The sequence below is a fragment of the Hemitrygon akajei genome, chromosome 24, assembly GCF_048418815.1.
Source record: "Hemitrygon akajei chromosome 24, sHemAka1.3, whole genome shotgun sequence".
Classification (NCBI taxonomy): domain Eukaryota; kingdom Metazoa; phylum Chordata; class Chondrichthyes; order Myliobatiformes; family Dasyatidae; genus Hemitrygon; species Hemitrygon akajei.
In genome coordinates, this window is record NC_133147.1 from 2,045,404 (window position 1) to 2,072,115 (window position 26,712).

The 26,712-nt window shown below is 41.6% G+C and overlaps 1 protein-coding gene across 1 annotated transcript in view; it reads right to left on the minus strand.

The window, feature by feature from the left end:
• The window catches only part of LOC140715539 (uncharacterized), a 615,203-nt gene that overhangs the window by 584,707 nt on the left and 3,784 nt on the right, over window positions 1-26,712 (minus strand). The window contains exons 3-6 of the mRNA XM_073027893.1: window positions 24,629-24,922; window positions 21,563-21,856; window positions 14,965-15,258; window positions 4,676-4,969 (exon numbers count right to left, since the gene is read on the minus strand). Of these exons, the coding sequence (XP_072883994.1) occupies window positions 4,676-4,969; window positions 14,965-15,258; window positions 21,563-21,856; window positions 24,629-24,922 (1,176 nt within the window). The remainder of the gene's footprint in view (window positions 1-4,675; window positions 4,970-14,964; window positions 15,259-21,562; window positions 21,857-24,628; window positions 24,923-26,712) is intronic.

Here is a 26,712-nt window from a genome sequence, read left to right on the forward strand (position 1 = left end):
CTGTTAGATGCTGTTCGGGGGATGACCTGATAAATGACAACTGCAGCCATCGGATCTCTGGCACTGAGCCTGGATCCGTGATGCAGAATGGGAAGAGGAATGCAGTAGTCACAGGGGATTCTAGAGTGAGGGGAACAGACAGGAGTTCTGTCAGCCTGATAGAGATACTGCATGGTGTGTTGCCTCCCACGTGCCATGTTATAGGATGTCTCGGACTGGCTGAAGGGAGCTGGTGACCAGCCAGATGTCTTGGTACATGTTGATAACAACGACATATGTAGAAAAAGAAGGAGGTCGTAAAGAGACAATTCAGGGAGTTAGTTAGGAAGCTGAAAGGCAGAACCTCTGGGGTAGTAATCTCAGGATTGCTGCCTATGCCACGTGTTAGTGAGCCATGACTCTCATGATCAGGTGTATTAATGTGAGGCAAGGAGTCTGCTGTAGGGGGCAGGGCTTTAGATTCCTGGATCACTGGGGCCTCTTCTGGGGGAAGAGCAACCTGTACAAAAAGGACGGGTTACACCTGAACCAAAAGGAGTCCAATATCCTTGCGGGCACATTGAAGAGAGCTGTTAGGGAGTGTTTAAACTAATTTGGCAGGGGATGGGAAGCGGAGTGATGGGGCTGAGGAAGGAGAAAACTAAAATAATCAAAGATAGCGTGCAACATAAATTATAGAAAGAATAGGCAGGATATGAGGCTTAACCAAAACCAGTGTCATGAGTTACAGGGCAATCGAGGCATGGTACAGTTAAAAGAAGAGAAAGCAACACATACTGGACTGAAAGTGTTGTATTTGAATGCACGCAGCATAAGGAATAAAACAGACGATCATGAAATTCAGCTCCAGACTGGCAAACATGGCCTTGTGGCCGTCTGACTAACTGAAAACTGACTGTCATTGGAAGCTGAACGTCTGAGGATATATGATCTATCGAAAAGATAGGTTAGTAGGCAGAGGAGGTGTGTGTTCTGTGTTTTAATTTTAAATCATTGGAAAGAGATGACATAGGATTTGAAGGTGTAGAGTCTCTATGGGTTGAGTTAAGAAATAGCAAGGGTAAAATAACTCCAGTGGCAGTTGTATACAGGCCTCGAAACAGCAACCGGGATGTGGATTACAAATTGCAGCAGGAGATAAAAAAGGTGTCTCACAAAGGCAATAACATGATAAGAATTGGGGATTTTAACATGTAAGTGGATTGGGAAAACCATATCAGTACTGGACATCAAGAGACAGAATCGGCAGAATGTCTAAGGGATGTCTTTTTAGAACAACTTGTTGTTGACCCCATGAGGGGATCGGCTATGTTGGATTGGGTGTTGTGCAATTATCCTGAGGTAATAAGACAGCTTAAGGTTAATGATCACCTAGGAAATAATGATCACAATATGATCGCGTTGACACAGAAATTTGAGAGGGAAAAATAAAATCAAATGTGTGTATTTTAGTGAAATAAAGGAACTTACAATGACATGAAAGAGGAGTTGGCCGAACTTAACTGGAAAGGGACATTTGCAGGAAGGACAGCAGAGCAGCAGTGGCTCAGTTTCTGTGAAAAATGAGGGAAGCGCAAGACAGATCTATCTGAAATAAGAAGAATGTTTCAAAGGGAAGAAGAATACTACCATGGCTGAAGTCAGAGCCAAAGTAAAAGCAAAGAAAGAGCAGACAAGGAATCCAGAGCTAGTGGGAAGATAGAGGATTGGAGAGCTTTTAAAAACTTGCAGAAGGTCATTTGGAAGGAGAAAATGAATTATGAAAGGAAGCTGGCGACTAATATCAAAGATACTAAAAGCGTTTTAAAGTACATAAAGGGTAAAAGAGAGTCAAGGGCAGATATAGGACCAATACAAAATGAAGCTGGAGATACTGTAATGAGAGATGCAGAGGTGGCAGAGGAACTGAATGCATATTTTGTATCAGTCTTCACAGAGGAAGACATCTGCAGTATACCGGACATTTGAGAGTGTCAGGGAAGTGAAGTTTGCGCACCGTAAATTACGACTGAGAAGGTGCTCAGGAAGCTTAATGGTCTGAGGGTGGATAAATCTCCTGGAACTGATGGAATGCACCCTTGGGTTCTGAAGGAAGTAGCTGGAGAGATTGTGGAGGCATTAACGTTAATCTTTCAAGAACCAATAGATTTTCACATTGTACTGGATAACTGGAAAATTGCAAATGTTACTCCAGTATTTAACAAGGGTGGGAGACAGCAGAAAGGAAACTTTAGACCCATTATCCTAACATCAGTGGTTGGGAAGCTGTTGGAATCCATAGGTAGGAATGAGATTATGGAGTACCTGGAGGCACCTGACAGAATAGGCCAAAGCCAGCATAGTTTCCTGATTGGAAAATCTTGCCTGACAAACCTACTGCGTTTGTGTGTAAAAAAAAAACTACAAGCAGAGTAGACAACAGAGTTGCAGTAGACGTAGTGTACTTGGACTTTCAGAAGGCCTTTGACAAGGTGTCACACACGAGGCTGCAAAGCAACATAAGAGCCCATGGAATTATAGGCAAGTTACTAGCGTGGGTGCAGAATAGGCTGGTCGGCAGAAAACAGAGTGGGAGTAAAGGTATCCTACTCCGGCTGGCTGATAGTTACCAGTTGAATTCCACAGGGGTCGGTGTTGGGACTGCTGCGTTTTATGATTATGTCAATGATTTGGACTACGATTTTAATGGATTTGTGGCTAAAGTTGCCGATGATACAAACAGTGGTAGAGGAACGGGTGGTGCTGAGGAAATAGAGAGCCTGCAGAGACACTTAGATACTTAAGAAAAATGGGCAAAGAAGTAGCAAATGAAATACAATGTTGGAAAGTACATGGTTATGAACCTTGGAGGAAATAAATGGACAAAGTATTATATAGATGGGTAGAGAACTCAAAATGCAGAGATGCAGAAGGACTTGAGAGCCCTTGTGTAAGATACCCTAAAGGTTAATCTCCAGGTTGAGTCAGTTGTTAAGAAGGCGGGTGCAATCTTGGCATTCATTTGTAGTTGTATAGAATATAAGAGTTGGAATGTGATGTTGAGGACCTATAAGGCACTCGTGAGACCACAATTGGTCCATTGTGTGCTGGTTTGGGCTCCTTATTTTAGAAAGAATATACTGACATTGGAGAGGGTTCAGAGAAGATTCGCGAGAATGATTCCAGGAATGAAAGGCTTACCGCATGAGAAAAGTCTGGCAGCTCTTGCACTGTATTCCCCGGAGTTTAGAAGAATGAGGGGAGATCTCATGGAAACATTCCAAGTGTTAAAACACCTGAACAGATTAGATATGGCAGCATTATTTCCCATAGTGGAGGATTATAGGACAAGAGGGCAAGAATTCAGGATCAAAGAAATGAGATGTGGAGAAATTACTTTAGTCAGAGGGTGGTAAATCTGTGTTTTTTTTTGCCATGAGCAAATGTGGAGGCCAGGTCATTGGGTGTATTTAAGGCAGTGTGAAATCAGTTGTTGATTAGCCTCTGCACCTATTCTTATGGTCTGATGGTTCAACAATGGTGCAGCACAAGGCTCTCTGCGCAGACCCCTGTGCAACGCAATTTACACGTATGAGTGTATGGTTATGCACAGCTTCAACGTCACATTCAAACTTACTGACAATACCACGGTCGTAGAGCGCATGAAAAGTGGTGACGACTCAGCGTACAAGAGAGAGATTAAAAATATGGCTAAAGCGTGCCATAACAACAAAGCATTACAGAATGAGAAAACGAGAGATCTATGAACCAGACTTTAATTACGAAGAAGCACTGCAGAACCTCTACTTGCTTTTGAGTACGTAAAGTTTCGGCATTACATCTAGAACTTTGACGAACTTCTGAATCCCAACCACCGAAATCATGGACTACCTTGAACGGAAGATCCCAGAAAAAGGATTGGATATGCCCAGTCTATCACGGGTAAAATCCTCAACACCATGAAACATATCTGCACGAAGAATTGTCGCAGGAAATCAGCATCAATCATCAAAGACGCCACTCTCCAGCACTTACATACTTCCCGCTGCTTAATCAGGAAGAATATACAGGACCCTCAGGATTCACACCACTATCTTCAGAAACAGTTACTACCCTTCAATCATCTGCCTCTTGAACCAAAGTGAACACCTTCCCTCAACGTCGCTTGCCCCGCGCTTGAAATATTTCCACAGGCTATCAACTCACTTTCAATGACACTTCATCTCATGTTCTTGAGAGGCAGATTTTGTATTAATCGTATTATTTCTTTTTGTATTTAGAATTTGTTGTCTTTTGCACACTGATTCAGCATCCACATTGGTATGGTCTTTCATTGATTCGATTATGGTTGATATTCTACTGTGGATTTTATGAACGTGCTCGCAAGAACCTGTACCTCAGGGTTGGATATGGTGACATATATTTACTTCAATAATGAACTTACTTTGAACATCAAACTTTCAATTGTGCCCATCATGTCCGAATGTCTGCAAAAAAAATGTGATTCACGAGGAGAAATGGGAAGATTGAAGGAAGAGGTATACTTGGCCGTAGTACACAAGCGTCAAACCAAGGTGAGTGTGAATGTAAATTTTGTTTGCTGTACCATAGACTAGACCTCTCAGTCATAATATTATTGTTCTAATCGAGAGCATATATCACCTGGTTGAACTGGAGAACAAATTAAATAACTCACCCACGACCGTTATCTTTATTCTGTTGCTTTCTGGTGATGATATGGTTCTACCGGACACCGTGCGTGTGTAATCACAGGAGTAATCCCACGGAGCAACTCCTCCGTTTGTGAAGGTGAACGTCACGCTGTTTCGCTGTGACAGCTTTTCCTTTACTAGGAGTCCATCGTTGTACAGGCGAAAGGTGTCACCGGAATATTCCTGATCAGTTTTCTGACAAGTAAGTATGACCGACTCATTTGACACATAGACCTCATCAGGTCTGTTACCTGATATTTGAGGTTTTTGTGGCCGAGCTGCAAGGAAAGAAAATGAATTGATTCAGACTGTGTACAAGATACGTAATCAATGTTCTCATTAACTCCCGCGCAGAACTCGTGTGCAACTATATAATTCTCATGCATAATTACCATTATATAACTTGCCCCATCTGAAGATGTATTTGCAGAAATAGTATTTCCTGGAGGCAATAAGTGTGGTATGTCTGTATACTTGAATGAATGATCCACAAGAAAGCTTTGCTAAGTTAAATGATTGCACCTCCAGAGTTATTACCTTGTCAGGAAGCTGAAGCAGAGATCCAACCACAGACCACATACAGTGCGCACTATAATATTTCCAGAGTAGCAAATCCGGGGGTTGGGGGCAACAAAGTCGTCGTCAAAGTTCAGGAGGAGACTAAAATTGCCAGAGAAATCCAGAATTGGGCAACGGAGAGAGTCGATATTGAGACAGACAGAGTTCAGATATCAATGCTGGAATGGCTCAGGAAAACTCACTGGCACAATCTGACAACAAACAGGTGAAAATCCAGGACTGAAATACACTGAGAAATAAACAGAGAGACAGATGATAGGTGCAGCACAATGAGAGATAGATAGACAGATAGACAGATAGACAGATAGACAGATAGACAGATAGACAGATAGACAGATAGACAGATAGACAGATAGACAGATAGACAGATAGATAGATAGATAGATAGATAGATACTTTATTCATCCCCATGGGGAAATTCAACTTTTTTCCAATGTCCCATACACTTGTTGTAGCAAAACTAATTACATACAATACTTAACTCAGTAAAAAAATATGATATGCATCAAATCACCATCTCAAAAAGCATTAATAATAGCTTTTAAAAAGTTCTTAAGTCCTGGCGGTAGAATTGTAAAGCCTAATGGCATTGGGGAGTATTGACCTCTTCATCCTGTCTGAGGAGCATTGCATCGATAGTAACCTGTCACTGAAACTGCTTCTCTGTCTCTGGATGGTGCTATGTAGAGGATGTTCAGAGTTTTCCATAATTGACCGTAGCCTACTCAGTCAGTTGGCAGGAATAGAAGTAATAATGAGAAACAGATGAGAGACGGAGTATTCTGTAATACAGGGTCCGGAGTAGAGCAGGAGCGGGGACAGAAGCATGTGGCAATACAAAACCACAGGCTGACAGCTAAGGTAAAAGAAAAAAAATGTGTTCAGCAGGAGGTACTGACAGACCTGCACGATTGCTGCTCGTGCCTGTTTTAGAGAAGGCAGAAATATAGGAAGTGTTACGGATTCAGCAATAATAAATGTATAAGTGAGGCAGGTTTTTTTTAATAACAAATAAAACAGTTATTAAGCACTGAAAAACAAACCCGCCAAAGTAAACAAACCACTAACGTAACCGGAAACCAGCTGCTGTGTGGCAGCTTAAACAGTTCTTAAAGCGATGTTGTAAAAACAGTTCTTCAAAGTAGTACTGCAAAAGTTCAAAATGCTTACAGTCCATTGAAGGAGAGACTTTTTGAACGATTTAAATTCTCTTTCACGCCGCGTTGTTGCGGTTCCCAGTCGAACTATACTTTTCCCGGAGAATTTACGAAGATGAAAATGAAACGGCTTAAAGGCACTGACCTTTCCTTTAGAAAACTCTACCCAATCCTTTCTGCTATATTTCGCAGGGATTAACACGGGGACAGCCAACGAATTCCTTCCGAATGAGGATCGAACAAGGTCGAACCTGTTTCACCGTCGAAATCGACTTTCCTCGATCTTTTAGCTCCCGAACTCCGATCTTCACTCTCCACTGATTTTTAACTCACAGTATTATGAAGAAACTGCCGGCAATGACCTTTTAAACTTTAGTCATTAATTAAAATTCCATCTTTCAACCAAACTGTGTCATAATATTGGACCACGCAGTGGCATGGAGTCAAAATGGCAAATCCAGCCACGAACAGCCCCTCCTCACAGGGAGGGGTCCTCCTCTTATACCCTGTAAAGAAAACCTGTCACATGACCTCTACTGGCGGGAAAATGACGTCACTCCACCATCACAAGACCACTACCTTAAGTCCAGTATAGCTTCAACACCACTGTCACGTGACAAGTACAAGATACCCATGGGTACGTAACACCTCCCTCCAGAAAAAACTTTGGTCTGTCAAGAACAAAATTTTAACAATTGTTTACAAGGAAAAAAACAAATGTATAAATTTTATAACATACACAGTATACATAGTATCATCATATAACGTCTTACAACTTACAATACAGTAGGAGTGTTACAATTGTAAAAAACTACTCCAAAAAAAATTACATTGTACATTCAACTTCAAGATAGACAATCAGCAAGCACATTATCTTCACCTCTAATATGAGTTATCACAAAATTGTACTCTTGTAACATCAAATTCCAATTTAATAACCTTCTGTTTTTGTTTTTCATCTTACTCAGAAACACCAACGGATTATGGTCAATGTAAACAATAAGTGGTTTTTGAGTTGTACCAACATATATGTCAAAATGTTCTAAAGCTAAAACAAGAGATAACAATTCCTTCTCTATTGTCGAATAGTTTCTTTGATGTTTATTAAATTTCTTAGAAAAGTAAGCTACTGGATGATCAACTTCATCACCCTCATTCCTTTGCATTAATACTGCTCCTGCAGCCTCATCACTAGCATCTACAGCTAATGAAAAAGGTTTTGCAAAGTCAGATGCCTTGAGCACAGGTTGTTGACATATCATAGTTTTCAACTTTTCAAATGCTTCTTGACAAGGCACTGTCCACACAATCTTCTCATTCTTCTGCAAAGGGTTAATTAATGGAAGGGCAACATTAGGAAAATTCTTACAAAATTTTCAATAATATCCTACCATTCCCAAGAATCTTCTGAGAGTTTTTTTTCCCATTGGAGTGGGAATCTCTAAAATTGCCCGAACTTTTGCCTGAACAGGAGCTACCTTACTTTGACCCAAAACATAACCAAGGTAAGTCACAGTGGCATTTCCGAATTCACTCTTAGCTAAATTAATAGTTAAGTTAGCTTTTGAAAGCCTTTCAAACAATTTCTCCACCGCAATAATGTGTGCTTCCCAAGTATCATTTCCTGTCACTAAATCATCAATATAAGCATCTGTATCTTTCAATCTCTGAATCACAGAGTTAATCATCCTCTGGAAAGTACCTGGGGCATTCTTCATCCCAAATGGAAGCCCAGATGGAGTTACAAATGCAGAAATCTCTCTACCTCTGTCCGTTAGTGGAACACACCAATACCCTTTCAATAAATCAATCTTTGTAAGGAACTTTGCTTTTCCAACTTTATCTACACAATCATCTACTCTAGGAATTCGATATGCATCTGTTTTCGTTACAGCATTCACCTTCCTATAGTCCGTACAAAACCTAATATTACCATCTGGTTTTGGCACCAAAACACAAGGTGAACTCCAGTTCGAGTTAGAAGGTCTAATAATATTATTCTCTAACATATATTTATTTTCTTTCTCAGCAAGTTCACATTTTTCTATGTTCGTCCTGTATGGGTGTTGTTTAATAGGTTTGGCATATCCAACATCTACATCACGTGAATCTATAGTAGTCCTTCTCGGAACATCTGGAAACAAATCCTTATATTTAAAAATTAATTTCTTCATCTGCTGTTTCTGCTCTGGCTGTAAATGTGCTAGTTTCCCATCAATATTTTCCAGAATGGTTGAATTTGGTAACCTGACAGAAACAATGTTGGATTTAGAATGAAATTCAGATGAATCATCTATCATGTTCCTAGTTAAATCAAGTTCATTATCATTAACCTCAACAGTCACAGTATCAGATTGCTTCTCATAATATGGTTTTATCATATTTATATGGCAAAGTTGTGTTGGCCTTCTACGATCTGAAGTTTTTATCGTGTAATCCACATCATTGATTTTAGACACAATTTCATAAGGACCATGAAATCTAGCTTGTAAAGAATTCATTTGCACTGGGAAAAGAACCAGCACCTTATCTCCAAGCTTAAACATCCTCATCCTACCTTCTTTATCATACCAAGTTTTCATTTTCTCCTGAGCCAATTTTAAATTTTCCTTGGCTAAGCTACAAACTTTATGTAACCTGTCCTTAAACTTCAAAACATAGTCCAACAAATTAGTGTGTACTTCCTTACTAATCCACTGTTCTTTTAATAAAGCTAAAGGTCCTCTAACTCTATGCCCAAATACAAGTTCAAGTGGACTGAAACCTAAAGATTCTTGTACCGATTCCCTTACTGCAAATAAAAGTAAGTTTATACCCTCATCCCAATCACTTTCATTTTCCACACAATCTGTCCTAATCATATTCTTGAGCGTAGAATGAAACCTCTCCAAGGCACCTTGTGATTCTGGATGGTATGCAGATGAAGTGATTTGCTTAGCTCCCAATTTATAAACTATCTGTTGAAACAATCCAGACATAAAATTACTGCCTTGATCAGTTTGTATTTCCTTAGGTAATCCAAAATAAGTAAAGAATTTTATAAGAGCCTTTGTCACAGTTTTAGCTGTTATATTCCTAAGTGGTACTACCTCTGGAAACCTCGACGAAGTACACATGATAGTCAACAAGTACTGATAACCAGTTTTTGTCTTTGGTAATGGACCGACACAATCTATAATAACTTTAGAAAACAGTTCACCAAATTCTGGAATAGGTTGTAATGGAGCCACTGGTGTAACTTGATTTGGTTTACCCACAATTTGACAAGCACGGCACGTTTTACCAAACATCACCACATCTTTTCTTAGACCAGGCCTGTAAAAATGTTTTAAAATCCTGTCCACAGTTTTCCTTACCCCTTGATGTTCACCTAAGGGCACACTATGAGCTAAAGTCAAAATCTCATTTCGATAAACTTTAGGGACAACTACCTGGTAAACAATATTCCATTCATCACTGGCAGGAATTGTAGGTGGTCTCCACTTCCTCATCAACACTCCTTTTTCCAAGTAATATCCTGCTGGCATCTTCTCATTTTCACTATCTGGTAGAGCTTGTTATTTTAATTTTATAATCTCAGGGTCTCTATTCTGCTCTGCTATCAGCTCCTTCCGAGACAGAGATAAATCTTCATAGTCAGACTTACTCCAAGAATCTTGTTCAAACAATGAAGGTAAGAAAGTCTCTGACACATCCTCAAAACTCGAATCCTGAGTTGAATAGTCATGAGTAACAACCTCATTCTGCACATCAATCTTTTTAGCCATAGCTGTAGTGACAACACAGGAAGAATCTGTGTTAGAATTCATCTCTGGTTCCTCTGACTCCATTGTCAAATGCACTTCAGGAAAAACTTGTCCACCTGCCAAGTCTGTACCTAACAATAAAGAATTATCCTTCACAGGTAAGCTAGGCTGTAATCCTACTTTAACAAATCCTGTAACTAACCCGGACTTTAAATTTACTTTATGCAAATGTACAGACATAAAAGCACTCCCAGCACCTCGTATATAATTTACCTCACCAGCATCAGACTCTTCATTAAACTTCAATACACTGTCTAACATCAGTGATTGAGAAGCTCCAGTATCCCGAAGGATTTTTATTGGCACCGGAGTAGATCCTTCTTTCAATGATACAAACCCTTCAGTTATTAAATGATCATATCCCTTTTTAACTTGGTCAGACTCTAACAAAACCTCATTCATGTTTATCAAACCCTGTAATTTTAAAGGTGCTTCAGTATGTTGCACACAAGCATCTGGGACTGCTTCCTTCTCATTCTTTTTCCAATCGGAAACAGTTAGCTATTACATGGCCAGGTTTCCTACAATAGTTACAAATAGGACCAAACTGTTTTTCCTTCACAGGTTTTCCTTCCTCCTTACCTTTCTCATTAACTTCTGATTTAATTTCTGATTTACCTTGAGTCTCTGTGTTATTTTTCCTCTTAAAAATTTGGCCCTGAGGAAATTTATTCTTATGGATTAAAACATACTCATCGGCTAATCTAGCAGAGTCCTGCAATGTATCAGTACCCCTCTCATTTAAGTAGGTCCTTACTTCAACAGGGATGCTTCTTCTAAATTACTCCATTAAAATCAGCTCTTTCAATGTATTATAGTCCCCATTTACATTTTTAGAGGAAACCCATCTCTCAAAACACACAGCTTTATCATAGGCAAATTCCACATAAGTGTTTTCCACAGACTTCTTCAAACTTCTGAATCTTTCTCGATACGCTTCTGGGACCAATTCGTATGCTTTCAAAATCCGCTCTTTCACAATATCATAATCTAGTGCTTGCGCAGCAGTTAAAGCTGTATAAAAGTGTTGTGCTTTGTCTATAATTACACTCTGTAACAACACTGACCATTTATCTTTCGGCCACTCTGAAATCTGAGCAATTGTTTCAAAATGTTGGAAATATCTTTCTACTTCTGTTTCACTAAATGGAGGGTCCAATTTAATTTCTTGACTAGCAGCAAACGGTTTTCTAGAACCAGAAGACTGATTCTCAGACCTTAATTCCGCCATCGCATATTCAAATTCCCTTTTTTTATTATCAGCTTCTAACCTACAATGCTCCCACTTCGTTTGTTCGATTTGCAACTACATCTCTAGATTACTTATTGGAAACGACTCTAAAATCGATTAATCAAAATCACCCGAATCTACATAGTGTGACGTGATTTTTCTCTGTATTACAGCATTCGATGTCGACTTCGAAATACCCTTAATCTACTAGCTATCTCAGACACCTCAGTTTTTCTCGCCTTCGCTAACAACTCCACATCTGGCGAAGCCAGAAACTCATCAATATTCATTGTTGCCGAATACCACTCACAAGCCAATCAAACAAAAGAATCGAGTATTCCCCTTTTCCAAAACACCGATTCAAAATTTAACAAGCATTTAAACTCAAAAATGGTTCATCCCGGACAAGCCCCCATATTTATGTTACGGATTCAGCAACAATAAATATATAAGTGAGGCAGGGTTTTTTATAACAAATAAAACATTTATTAAACACTGAAAAACAAACCCCCAAAAGTAAACAAACCACTAACGTAACCGGAAATCAGCTGCTGTGCGGCAGCTTAAACAGTTCTTAAAGGAATAAAGCAAACACAGTTCTTAAAGCGATGTTGCAAAATCAGTTCTTCAACGTAGTACGGCAAAAGTTCAAGATGCTTACAGTCCATTGAAGGAGAGACTTTTTAAACGATTTAAATTCTCTTTCACGTCGCGTTGTTGCGGGGTCGAACTATACTTTACCCGGAGAATTTACAAAGATGAAAATGAAACGGCTTAAAGGCACTGACCTTTCCATTAGAAAACTGTACCCAATCCTTTCTGCTATTTTTCGCAGGGATTAACACGGGGACAGCCAGCGAATTCCTTCCGAATGAGGATCAAACAAGGTCGAACCTGTTTCACCGTCGAAATCGACTTTCCTCGATCTTTTAGCTCCCGAACTCCGATCTTCACTCTCCACTGATTTTTAACTGGCAGTATTATGAAGAAACTGCCAGCAATGACCTTTTAAACTTCAGTCATTAAATAAAACTCCACCTTTCAACCAAACTGCATCATAATATTGGACCACATAGTGGCATGGAGTCAAAATGGCAAATCGAGCCACGAACTGCCCCTCCTCACAGGGAGGGGTCCTCCATTTATACCCTGTAAAAAAAACCTGTCACATGACCTCTATTGATGGGAAAATGATGTCACTCCACCGTCACAAGACCACTACCTTAAGTCCAGAATAGCTTCAACACCACTGTCACGTGACAAGTACAAGTTACCCACAGGTACGCAACAGAAGATTATACAATTTCACACAAACCTAACATTTGGTACAGGATAGAGAGCATCAGATGTTTGGATGATTGGGCTCCTTACCACCGAAGGTGAGACTTGTACAGAAGAGACGGTTTGCAGCTGAGCTGGTGGGGACTATTATCCCATCGGAAAGTGTTGCTAGTGCTGCACGGAGTTGGGGGCAGTGTGTTGGTGAGGATGATCTTAGAGATTGCGGTGAATGGGAACTACGGTGCCAGAAGAGTTAGTGGAAAGGATGTGGAGTTAGATGTTGTTAGTACCACAGACAAAGTCAGGAATCAAAATGTTGAGCATGGTGCACCAACACCCTGAGCTACATAAACAGTATGTCCATCAAATAAGTGTCGTACGAAAGACAGATGTGCTCAGGGCATGGAACAACAGCTGGATGTTTGATATTGTAACTATTAGTGAAACTTGTCTGCAGCATTGTAAGCTCTTCATTCCGAGCTTCGGTTGCTTCTCCTCAATATTCTCCTGAACATTCCGAGGTTCAGGACAATGAGGGGTATCACAGAGAAATATTTTGAATGTTAAAAGGCCTGAACAAATAAGATCTGACAAGGTTACTTCCCATGGTAGAGGATTATAGGACAAGAGGGCACGACGTCAGGATTGAAGAAGTCAGATGCAGAGAAATTACTTTAGTCAGACGGTGGTAAATCAATGGAATTTGTTGCCGTGAGCAGCTATTTAGGCCCAGTCATTGGGTGTATTTAAGGCCATGATTGAAGAGTTCTTGATTAGCCAAGGCATCAAAGGGTATAGGTTGTAAGCAGGGGAGTGGGATGGACTGGAAGAATTCGATCAGCCCACTATTAAATGGCAGAGCAGACTCGATAGGCCGAATGGCCTAATTCTGCCCTACTTCTTACGGTATGATGGACTAACACAGCTGCAGCACCAGTCTATGAGCTTAGCCCCCTGCTCGACTCATTTAACATTTATGACTGTACGGTTATGCACAGCTTCAATGTCTCATTCAAGTTTACTGACGAGACCACTGTCGTAGAGCGAATAAAAAGTGGTGACGAATTAACATACAGGAGAGAGATTCAAAATATTCCTGAGGCGTGCCATAACAACAAACTATTTCAGAAGGAGGAAAGCAGAGATCTATGAACCACACCTCATCTGACAATCAAAAGTGCAAAGGGACAGCATTGTTTCATTGCTCGGTGTTATTCCTTCAGAGGAGACCAACTGTTCTGGGCCTAGCACGTAACTCTAATGACCAAGAAAGCACTGCAGCACCTCTACTTCTTTTTGAATTCTCCAGGATTGGGCATTACATCTACAAATTTGCCGAGTTTCTATACATGAGTAGTGGAGCGTTTATTGACCGACTGCTGACTCTACCCCAGCCCAACGAAATCACGGACAACCTTAAACGGAACATCCCAGAAAAAGGATTGGATATCCCTGTCTATCATGGGTAAAGCCTTCAACACCACGAAACATACCTGCATGAAGAATTGTCGCAGGAAATCAGCATCAATCATCAGGGAGGCCACTATCCAGCACTTACGTTCTTCTCGCTGCATAATCAGGAAGAATATTCAGCACCCTAAGGATTCACACCACTATCTTCAGGAACAGTTACTACCCTTCAGTCATCCACCTCTTGAACTTAAGGGAACATCTTCCCTCAACGTCACTTGCCCCGCCCTTGAAATATCCCCACAAGCTATCAACTCACTTTCAATGACTCTTCATCTCATGGTCTTATGATACATCGTTTGTATTATTCGTATTATTTCTTTTTGTATTTGGAATTCGTTATCTTTTGTACACTGATTCAGCATCCACATTGGTATGGTCATTCATTGACTCTATTATGGTTGATATTCTACTGTGGATTTTTTGATTGTGCTCGCAAGAACCTGTACCTCAGGGTTGGATATAGTAACATATATTTACTTCAATAATGAACTTACTTTGAATATCGAATTTTCAATTGTGCCCATCATGTCCGAATGTCTGCAAAAAAATTGTGATTCACGAGGAGAAACGGGAAGATTGAAGGAAGAGGTATACTTGGCCGTAGTACACAAGCATCAAACAAAGGAGAGTGTGAATGTAAATTTTGTTTGTTGTACCACAGGCTAGACATCTCAGTCATAATATTATTGTTCTAATCGCGAGCATATATCACCTGGTTGAACTGGAGAACAAATTAAACAACTCACCTATGACCGTTATCTTTATTCTGTTGCTTTCTGGTGATGATATTCTTCTACTGGACACCGTGCGCGTGCAATCACAGTAGTAATCCCACGGAGCAACTCGTCCGTTTGAGATGGTGAATGTCGCGCTGTTTCGCCATGACAGCTTTTCCTTTACTAGGTGTCCATTGTTGTACAAGCGAAAGGTGTCACCGTAATATTCCTGATCAGTTTTCCGACAAGTAAGTCGAACCGACTCATCTGACACATAGACCTTATCAGCTCTGTTACTTGATATTTGAGGTTTTTGTGGCCGAGCTGCAAGGAAAGAAAATGAATTGATTCAGACTGTGCGCAAGATACCTAATCAATGTTCTCATTAGCTCCCGCGCAAAACTCGTTGTCTGCAACAATATATTTCTCATGCATAATTGGCATTATATAACTCACCCCCTCTGAAGATGTATTTGCAGAAATAGAATTTCCTGCAGGCAATAAGTGCCGCAAGTCTCTATGCTTGAATGAATGATCCACAAGAAAGCTTTGCTAAGTTAAATGATTGCACCTCCGGAGCTATTACCTTGTCAGGAAGCTGAAGCAGAGATCCAACCACAGACCACGTACAGTGCGCACTATGATATTTACAGAGTAGCAAATCTGAGGGGTGGGGGCAACAAAGTCGGCGTCAAAGTTCAGGAGGAGACTAAAAATTGCCAGAGAAATCCAGAATCGGGGAATGGACAGAGTCGATATTGAGACGGACAGAGTTCAGATATCAATGATGGAATGTCTCAGGAAATCTCACTGGCACATTCTGACAACAAACAGGTGAAAATTCAGGACTGAAATACACTGAGAAATAAACTGAGAGACAGATGATAGGTGCAGCAGAATGAGACCCAACTGGCAGGAATACAAGTAATAATGGGAAACAGATGTGAGACGGAGTATTCTGTAATAGAGGGGCCGGAGGAGAGCAGGAGCGGGGACAGAAGCATGACGCAATACAAAACCACAGGCTGACAGCTAAGGTAAAAGAAAAAAAGAGTTTACAGCTGGAGGTACTAACAGACCTGCACGATTGCTGCTCGTGCCATGTTTTGGAGAAGGCAGAAATATATAAAGATTTTACAGTTTCACACGAGCCTAGGATTTGGTCCAGGATAGAGTGCATCAGATGTTAGGATCATTGGGCTCTTTACCATGGAAGGTGAGACTTGTACAGAAGAGACGGTTTGCAGCTGAGCTGGTGGGGAGTTATATCCGATTGGAACGTGTTGCTAGTGCTGCACGGGGCTGGGGTAGTGTGTTGGTGAGGATGATCCTAGAGATTGCGGCGAATGGGAGCTATGGTGCCAGAACATTTAGTGGAAAGGTTGTCGAGTTAGATGTTGTTAGTACCTCAGACAAAGTCAGGAATCAAAATGTTGAGCATGGTGCACCAACGCCCTGAGCTACATAAACAGTATATCCATGAAATAAGTGTCGTACGAAAGACAGATGTGCTCAGGGCATGGAACAACAGCTGGCTGTTTGATATTGTAGCTATTAGTGAAACTTGTCTGCACGATTGTAAACTCTTCATTCCGAGCTTCGTTTGCTTCTCCTCAATATTCTCCTGAACATTCCGAGGTTCAGGACAATGAGGGGTATCTCAGAGAAATATTCTGAATGTTAAAAGGCCTGAACAAATCAGATCTGACAAAGTTATTTCCCATGGCAGAGGATTATAGGACAAGAGGGCACGACGTCAGGATTGAAGAACTGAGATGCAGAGAAATTACTTTACTCAGAGCGTGGTTAATCAGGGGAATTTTTTGCTGTGAGCAGCTATGTAGGCACAGTCATTGGGTGTATTTAGGCCGTGATTGAAGAGTTCTTGATTTGCAAAGGCATCAAAGGATATAGGGTGTAAGCAGGGGAGTGGGATGGACTGGAAGAATTCGATCAGCCCATTATTAAATGGCGGAGCAGACTTGATAGGCCGAATGGCCTAATTCTTCCCTACTTCTTACGGTCTTATGGTCTAACACAGCTGCAGCACCAGTCTATGAGCTTAGCCCCCTGCTCGATTTACTTAACATTTATGACTGTACGGTTATGCACAGCTTCAAAGGCTCATTCAAGTTTACTGACGAGACCACTGTCGTAGAGCGAATGAAAAGTGGTGATGAATTAGCATACAGTAGAGAGATTGAAAATATTCCTGAGGCGTGCCATAACAACAAACTATTACAGAAGGAGGAAAGCCGAGATCTATGAACCAGACCTCATCTGGCAATCAAAGGTGCAAAGGGACAGCATTGTTTCATTGCTCGGTGTTATTCCTTCAGAGGAGACCAACTGTTCTGGGCCTAACACGTAACTCTAATGACCAGGAAAGCACTGCAGCACCTCTACTTCCTTTTGAATTCTTAAGGATTGGGCATTACATCGACAACTTTGCCGAGTTTCAGTACATGTGTAGTGGAGCGGTTATTGACCGACTGATGACTCTATCCCAGCCCAACGAAATGACGGACAACCTTGAACAGAACATCCTAGAAAAAGGATTGGATATCCCAGTCTATCACGGGTAAAGCCTTCAACACCATGAAACATATCTGCATGAAGAATTGTCGCAGGAAATCAGCATCAATCAACAGGGACGCCACTATCCAGCACTTATGTTCTTCTCGTTGCATAATCAGGAAGAATATACAGCACCTTCAGGATTCACACAACTATCTTCAGGAACAGTTACTACTGTTCAAACATCCGCCTCTTGAACTGAAGGGAACATCTTCCCTCAACGTCACTTGCCCCGCCGTTGAAATATTCCCACAAGCTATCAACTCGCTTTCAATGACTCTTAATCTCATGTTCTTAAGATACATCTTTTGTATTAATCGTATTATTTCTTTTTGCATTTGGAATTCGTTATCTTTTGCAAACTGATTCAGCATCCACATTGGTATGGTCATTCATTGACTCTATTATGGTTGATTTTCTACTGTGGATTTTACGAACGTGCTCGGAAGAACGTGCACAACAGGGTTGGATATGGTAAGATATATTTACTTCAATAATGAACTTACTTTGAACATCAAACTTTCAATTGTGCCCATCATGTCAGAATGTCTGCAAAAATAAATGTGATTCACGAGGGGAAACGGGAAGATTGAAGGAAGAGCTATACTTGGCCGTAGTACACAAGCGTCAAACCAAGGAGATTGTGAATTAAATTTTGTTTGCTGTACCATAGACTAGACCTCTCAGTCATAATATTATTGTTCTAATCGCGAGTATATATCACCTGGTTGAACTGGAGAACAAATTAAACAACTCACCCATGACCATTATCTTTATTCTGTTGCTTTCTGGTGATGATATGCTTCTACTGGACACTGTGCGTGTGTAATCACAGGAGTAATCCCACGGAGCAACTCCTCCGTTTGCGATGGTGAACATCGCGCTGTTTCGCAGTGACAGCTTTTCCTTTACTAGGTGTCCATTGTTGTACAAGCGAAAGGTGTCACCGTAATATTCCTGATCAGTTTTCCGACAAGTAAGTATAACCGACTCATCTGACACATAGACCTTATCAGGTCTGTTACTTGATATTTGAGGTTTTTGTGGCCGATCTGCAAGGAAGGAAAATGAATTGATTCAGACTGTGCACAAGATACGTAATCAATGTTCTCATTAGCTCCCGTGCAAAACTCGTTGTGTGTAACTACATATTTCTCATGCATAATTACCATTATATAACTCGCCCCTTCTGAAGATATATTTGCAGAAATAGAATTTCCTGGAGGCAATAAGTGCCGTATGTCTGTACGCTTGAATGAATGATCCACAAGAAAGCTTTGCTAAGTTAAATGATTGCACCTCCAGAGTTATTGCCTTGTCAGCAAGCTGAAGCAGAGATCCAACCACAGACAACGTACAGTGCGCACTATAATATTCACAGAGTAGCAAATCCGGGGGGTGGGGGCAACAAAGTCGGCCTCAAAGTTCAGGAGGAGACTAAAATTGCCAGAGAAATCCAGAATCGGGCAATGGACAGAGTCGATATTGAGATGGACAGAGTTCAGATATCAATGCTGGAATGTCTCAGGAAAACTCACTGGCACAATCTGACAACAAACAGGTGAAAATGCAGGACTGAAATACACTGAGAAATAAACAGAGAGACAGATGATAGGTGCAGCTCAATGAGACCCAGGTGGCAGGAATACAAGTAATAATGAGAAACAGATGAGAGACGGAGTATTCTGTAATAGAGAGGCCGGAGGAGAGCAGGAGCGGGGACAGAAGAATGAGGCCATACAAAACCACAGGCTGACAGCTAAGGTAAAAGAAAAAAAAATGTGTTCAGCTGGAAGTACTGACAGACCTGCACGATTGCTGTTCGTGCCGGTTTTAGAGAAGGCAGAAATATAGGAAGACTTTACAGTTTCACACGACCCTAGGATTTGGTACAGGATAGAGAGCATCAGATGTTTGGATCATTGGGCTCCTTACCGCCGAAGGGGAGACTTGTACAGAAGAGACGGTTTGCAGCTGAGCTGGTGGGGACTATTATCCCATCGGAAAGTGCTGCTAGTGCTGCACGGGGCTGGGGGCAGTGTGTTGGTGAGGATGATCCTAGAGATTGCGGTGAATGGGAACTACGATGCCAGAACAGTTAGTGGAAATGTTGTGGAGTTAGATGTTGTTAGTACCTCAGACAAAGTCAGGAATCAAAATGTTGAGCATGGTGCACCAACGCCCTGAGCTACATAAACAGGATGTCCATCAAATAAGTGTTGTACGAAAGACAGATGTGCTCAGGGCATGGAACAACAGCTGGATGTTTGATATTGTAGCTATTAGTGAAACTTGTCTGCAGGATTGTAAACTCTTCATTCCGAGCTTCGGTTGCTTCTCCTCAATATTCTCCTGAACATTCCGAGGTTCAGGAGAATGAGGGGGTATCCCAGAGAAATATTCCGAAAGTTAAAAGGCATGAACAGATCAGATATGACAAAGTTATTTCCCATGGCAGAGGATTATAGGACAAGAAGGCACGACGTCAGGATTGAAGAACTGACATGCGGAGAAAGAGGCTGGTAAATCAGTGGAATTCATTGCCGTGAGCCGCTATGTAGGCCCAGTCATTGGGTGCATTTAAGGCAGTGATTGAAATATTCTTGATTAGCCAAGGCATCAAAGGGTATAGAGTGTAAGCAGGGGAGTGGGATGGACTGGAAGAATTCGATCAGCCCACTATTAAATGGCGGAGCAGACGCGATAGGCAAAATGGCGTAATTCTGCCCTACTTCTTATTGTCGTATGGTCTAACACAGCTGCAGCACCAGACTATGAGCTTAGCCCCCTGCTCGACTCACTTAACATTTATGACTCTACGGTTACGCATAGCTTCAATGTCTCATTCAAATTTACTGACGAGACCACTGTCTTAGAGCGAATGAAAAGTGGTGACGAATTAGCATACAGGAGAGAGATTGAAAACATGACTGAGGTGTGCATAACAACAAACTATTACAGAAGGAGGAAAGCAGACATCAATGAAGCAGACCTCATCAGACAGTCAATGTTCGAAAGGTTCAGCAGTGTTTCATTGCTCAGTGTTATTCCTTCAGAGAAGACCAACTGTTCTGGGCCTAACACGTAACTTTACTGACCAAGAAAGCACTGCAGCACCTCCACTTCCTTTTGAATTCTCAAGGATTTGGCATTTCATCTACAACTTTGACGAGTTTCTGTACATGTGTAGTGGAACGTTTATCGACTGACTGCTGACTGCATTCCAGCTCACCGAAATCACGGAAATCCTTGAATGGAACATCCTAGAAAAAGGATTGGATATCCCAGTCTATCACGGATGAAGCCTTCAGCACCACGAAACGTATCTGCATGAAGAATTGTCGCAGGAAATCAGCATCAATCATCAGGGACGCCACTCTCCAGCACTTACGTTCTTCTCGCTGCTTATTCAGGAAGAATGTACAGGACCCTCAGGATTCACACCACTATCTTCAGAAACAGTTACTACCCTTCAATCATCAGCCTCTAGAACCTAAGTGAACATCTTCCCTCAACGTCACTTGCCCCGCCCTTGAAATATTCCCACATGCTATCAACTCGCTTTCTATGACTCTTCATCTCATGTTCTTGAGAGGCATATTTTGTATTAATCGTATTATTTCTTTTTGCATTTGGAATTCGTTATCTTTTGCACACTGATTCAGCATCCACATTGGTATGGTCTTTCATTGATTCTATTATGGTTGATATTCTCCTGTGGATTCGGTGAGTGTGCTCGCAAGAAAGTGAACCGCAGGGTTGGATATGGTAACATATATTTACTTCAATAATGAACTTACTTTGAACGTCGAAATTTCAATTGTGTCCATCATGTCCGAATGTCTGCAAAAACCGTGATTCACGAGGGGAAGTGGGAAGCTTGAAGGAAGACGTATAATTGACCAGAATACACAAGCATCAAACCAAGGTGTGGTCTGAATGTAAATTTTGTTTGCTGTACCACAGGCTAGACCTCTCAGTCGTAATATTATTGTTCTAATCGCGCGCATATATCACCTGGTTGAACTGGAGAACAAATTAAACAACTCACCCACGACCGTTATCTTTATTCTGTCGCTTTCTAGTGATGATATGCTTCTACCGGACACCGTGCGCGTGTAATCACAGTAGTAATCCCTCGGAGCAATTCCTCCGTTTGTGATGGTGAACGTTGCGCTGTTTTGGTATGAAAGCTCTACATTTACTAGGTGTCCATCGTTGTACAAGCGAAAGGTGTCACTGGAATACTCCTGATCAGTTGTCTGACAAGTAAGTACAACCGACTCATCTGACAAATAGACCTTATCAGCTCTGTTACTTGATATTTGAGGTTTTTGTGGCCGAGCTGCAAGGAAAGAAAATGAATTGATTCAGACTGTGCACAAGATACGTAATCAATGTTCTCATTAGCTCCCATGCAAAGCTCGTTGTGTGCAACTACATATTTCTCATGCATAATTACCATTATATGACACGCCCCCTCTGAAGATGTATTTGCAGAAATAGAATTTCCTGGAGGCAATAAGTGCCGTATGTCTGTATGCTCGAATGAATGATCCACAAGAAAGCTTTGCTAAGTTAAATGATTGCACCTCCAGAGTTATTGCTTTGTCAGGAAGCTGAAGCAGAGATTCAACCACAGACCACGCACTATGATATTTACAGAGTAGCAAATCCAGGGGGTGGGGGCAACAAAGTCGGCTTCAAACTTCAGTTGGAGACTAAAAATTCCAGCGAAATCCAGAATCGGGCAATGGACAGAGTCGATATTGAGACGGACAGAGTTCAGATATCAATGCTGGAATGTCTCAGGAAAACTCACTGGCACAATCTGACAACAAACAGGTGAAAAGACAGGACTAAAATACACCGAGAAATAAACAGAGAGACAGATTATAGGTGGAGCACAATGAGACCCAGGTGGCAGGAATACAAGTAATAATGAGAAACAGATGAGAGATGGAGTACTCTGCAATACAGGGGCTGGAATAGCGCATGAGTGGGACAGAAGCAGATGGCAATACAAAACCACAAGCTGACAGCTGAAGGGGAAACAGAAAAAATAGGGAGTTCAGAAGGAGGTACTGACAGTCCTGCACGATTGCTGCTCGTGCCATGTTTTAGTGATGGCAGAAATAAGAGGAATTTTCATTTTAACATGTGGCCGACGATTTGGTACAGGAGGAAGAGCATGAGATGTTTGGTTCATTGGGCTCCTTACCATCGAAGATGAGACCTGTACAGAAGAGACGGTTTGCAGCTGAGCTGGTTGGGACTAATATCCCATCGGAATGTTTTGCTCGTGCTGCACAGTGCTGGGGGCAGTGCGTTGGTGAGGATGATCCTAGAGATTGCGGTGAATGGGAACTACGTGTGAGAACAGTTAGTGGAAAGGTTGTGGAGTTAGATGTTGTTAGTACCTTAGACAAAGTCAGGAATCAAAATGTTGAGCATGGTGCACTTACACCCTGAGCTACATAAACAGTATATCCATGAAATAAGTGTCGTACGAATGACAGATGTGCTCAGGGCATGGAACAACAGCTGGATGTTTGATATTGTAGCTATTAGTGAAACTTGTCTGCAGGATTGGAAACTCTGCATTCCGAGCTTCGGTTGCTTCTCCTGAACATTCTCCCGAACATTCCGAGGTTCAGGAGAATGAGGGGGTATCTCAGAGAAATATTCCGAATGTTAAAAGCCCTGAATAGATCAGATATGATGAAGTTATTTCCCATGGCAGAGGATTATAGGACAAGAGGGCATGACGTCAGGATTGAAGAACTGAGATACAGAGAAATTAGTTTAATCAGAGGGTGGTAAATCAGTGGAATTCGTTGCCGTGAGCAGCTATGTAGGCCCAGTCATTGGGTGCATTTAAGGCCGTGATACAAAAGTTCTTGATTAGCCAAGGCATCAAAGAGCAGAGAGTGTAAGCAGGGGAGTGGGATGGACTGGAAGAATTAGCATACAGGAGAGGGATTGAAAATATTCTTGAGGCGTGCCATAACAACAAACTATTACAGAAGGAGGAAAGCAGAGATCTATGAACCAGACATCATCTGACAATCAAAGGTGCAAAGGGACAGCATTGTTTCATTGCTCGGTGTTATTCCTTCAGAGGAGACCAACTGTTCTGGGCCTAACACGTAACTTTACTGACCAAGAAATCACTGCAGCACCTCTGCTTCTTTTTGAATTCTCAAGGATTGGGCATTTCATCTACAACTTTGCCGAGTTTCAGTACATGCGTAGTGGAGCGTTTATTGACTGACTGCTGACTCTATCCCAGCTCACCGAAATCACGGACAACCTTGAACGGAACATCCTAGAAAAAGGATTGGATATCCCAGTCTATCACAGGTAAAGCCTTCAACACCACAAAACATACCTGCACGAAGAATTATGGCAGGAAATCAGCATCAATCATCAGGGATGCCACTATCCAGCACTTACGTTCTTCTCGCTGCATAATCAGGAAGAATGTACAGCACCCTCAGAATTCACACCACTATCTTCAGGAACAGTTACTACCCTTCAATCATCAGCCTCTTGAACTTAAGGGAACATCTTCCCTCAACGTCATTTGCCCCGCCCTTGGAATATACCCACAAGCTATCAACTCGCTTTCAATGACTCTTCATCTCATGTTGTTAAGATACATCGTTTGTATTATTTGTATTATTTCTCTTTTTGTATTTGGAATTCGTTGTCTTTTGCACACTGATTCAGCATCCACATTGGTATGGTCGGTCATTGATTCTATTATGGTTGAAATTCTACTGTGGATTCTTTGAATGTGCTCGCAAGAACGTGTACCACAGGATTGGATATGGTGACATATATTTACTTCAATTATGAACTTACTTTGAACATCGAAATTTCAATTGTGTCCATCATGTCCGAATGTCTGCAAAAACCGTGACTGACGAGGGGAAATGGGAAGATTGAAGGAAGACGTATAATTGACCAGAATACACAAGCATCAAACCAAGGTGGGTCTGAATGTAAATTTTGTTTGCTGTACCGCAGGCTAGACCTCTCAGTCGTAATATTATTGTTCTAATCGCGAGCATATATCACCTGGTTGAACGGGAGAACAAATTAAACAACTCACCCACGACCGTTATCTTTATTCTGTCGCTTTCTGGTGATGATATGCTTCTACCGGACAGCTTGCGCGTGTAATCACAGTAATAATCCCTCGGAGCAACTCCTCCGTTTGAGATGGTGAACGTTGCGCTGTTTCGGTATGAAAGCTCTTCATTTAATAGGTATCCATCGTTGTACAAGCGAAAGGTGTCACCGGAATATTCCTGATCAGTTGTCTGACAAGTAAGTACAACCGACTCATCTGACAAATAGACCATGTCAGGTCGGTTATTTGATATTCGAGGTTTTTGTGGCCGAGCTGCAAAGAAAGAAAATGATTTGATTCAGACTGTGCACAAGATACGTAATCAATATTCTCATTAGCTCCCGGGCAAAGCTCGTTGTGTGCAACTATATATTTCTCATGCATAATTACCATTATATAACACGCCCCCTCTGAAGATGTGTTTGCAGAAATAGAATTTCCTGCAGGCAATAAGTGCCGTATGTCTGTACGCTTGAATGAATGATCCACAAGAAAGCTTTGCTAAGTTAAATGATTGCACCTCCAGAGTTATTGCTTTGTCAGGAAGCTGAAGCAGAGATCCAACCACAGACCACACACTATGATATTTACAGAGTGGCAAATCCGGGGGGTGGGGGCAACAAAGTCGGCGTCAATGTTCAGTTGGAGACTAAAAATTCCAGCGAAATCCAGAATCGGGCAATGGACAGAGTCGATATTGAGACGGACAGAGTTCAGATATCAATGCTGGAATGTCTCAGGAAAACTCACTGGCACAATCTGACAACAAACAGGTGAAAAGACAGGACTAAAATACACCGAGAAATAAACAGAGAGACAGATTATAGGTGGAGCACAATGAGACCCAGGTGGCAGGAATACAAGTAATAATGAGAAACAGATGAGAGATGGAGTACTCTGCAATACAGGGGCTGGAATAGCGCATGAGTGGGACAGAAGCAGATGGCAATACAAAACCACAAGCTGACAGCTGAAGGGGAAACAGAAAAAATAGGGAGTTCAGAAGGAGGTACTGACAGTCCTGCACGATTGCTGCTCGTGCCATGTTTTAGTGATGGCAGAAATAAGAGGAATTTTCATTTTAACATGTGGCCGACGATTTGGTACAGGAGGAAGAGCATGAGATGTTTGGTTCATTGGGCTCCTTACCATCGAAGATGAGACCTGTACAGAAGAGACGGTTTGCAGCTGAGCTGGTTGGGACTAATATCCCATCGGAATGTTTTGCTCGTGCTGCACAGTGCTGGGGGCAGTGCGTTGGTGAGGATGATCCTAGAGATTGCGGTGAATGGGAACTACGTGTGAGAACAGTTAGTGGAAAGGTTGTGGAGTTAGATGTTGTTAGTACCTTAGACAAAGTCAGGAATCAAAATGTTGAGCATGGTGCACTTACGCCCTGAGCTACATAAACAGTATATCCATGAAATAAGTGTCGTACGAAAGACAGATGTGCTCTGGACATAGAACAACAGCTGGATCTTTGATATTGTAGCTATTAGTGAAACTTGGTTGCAAGACTGGAAACTCTACATTCCGAGCTTCGGTTATTTTGGACACAGCAGAGCGTGAGCGTTTGAAGGATCAGGGGTGGTGTTTCTAGTCTGAGGAAATGTCACAGCAGTGCTGTAAGGACAGACTGGAGAACTTGTTTAGTGAGGCTTTATGGGTGGAGCTTAGGAATAAGAAAGATATAACCACGTTGACAGGGTGATATGATAGACCCCCCCCCCCCCACAACAGTCTGAGCAATTTAGAAGAACAAATTTGTAGAAAGATTGCAGATTGTTGCAGGAAATAGGGTTGTTATAGGATAGGATTGTAACTTTCCACATATTTGCTGGGAATCCCGTTCCGTAAAATGACTGGATGGGAGACAGTTTGTGAAATACGTTCAGGAATGACACCTGAATCAATGCTTAAAAGCCTCAAGGAGACACTCTGCAATACTTAGTCTGCCATAAGGAAATTAGATATGGCAGGTGACAGAAGTCTGTGCAGGGTAACAGTTTGCATCTAGTGAGCATAATGCATCAGTTTCAGAGTAAATCTGGAAAATAGATAGG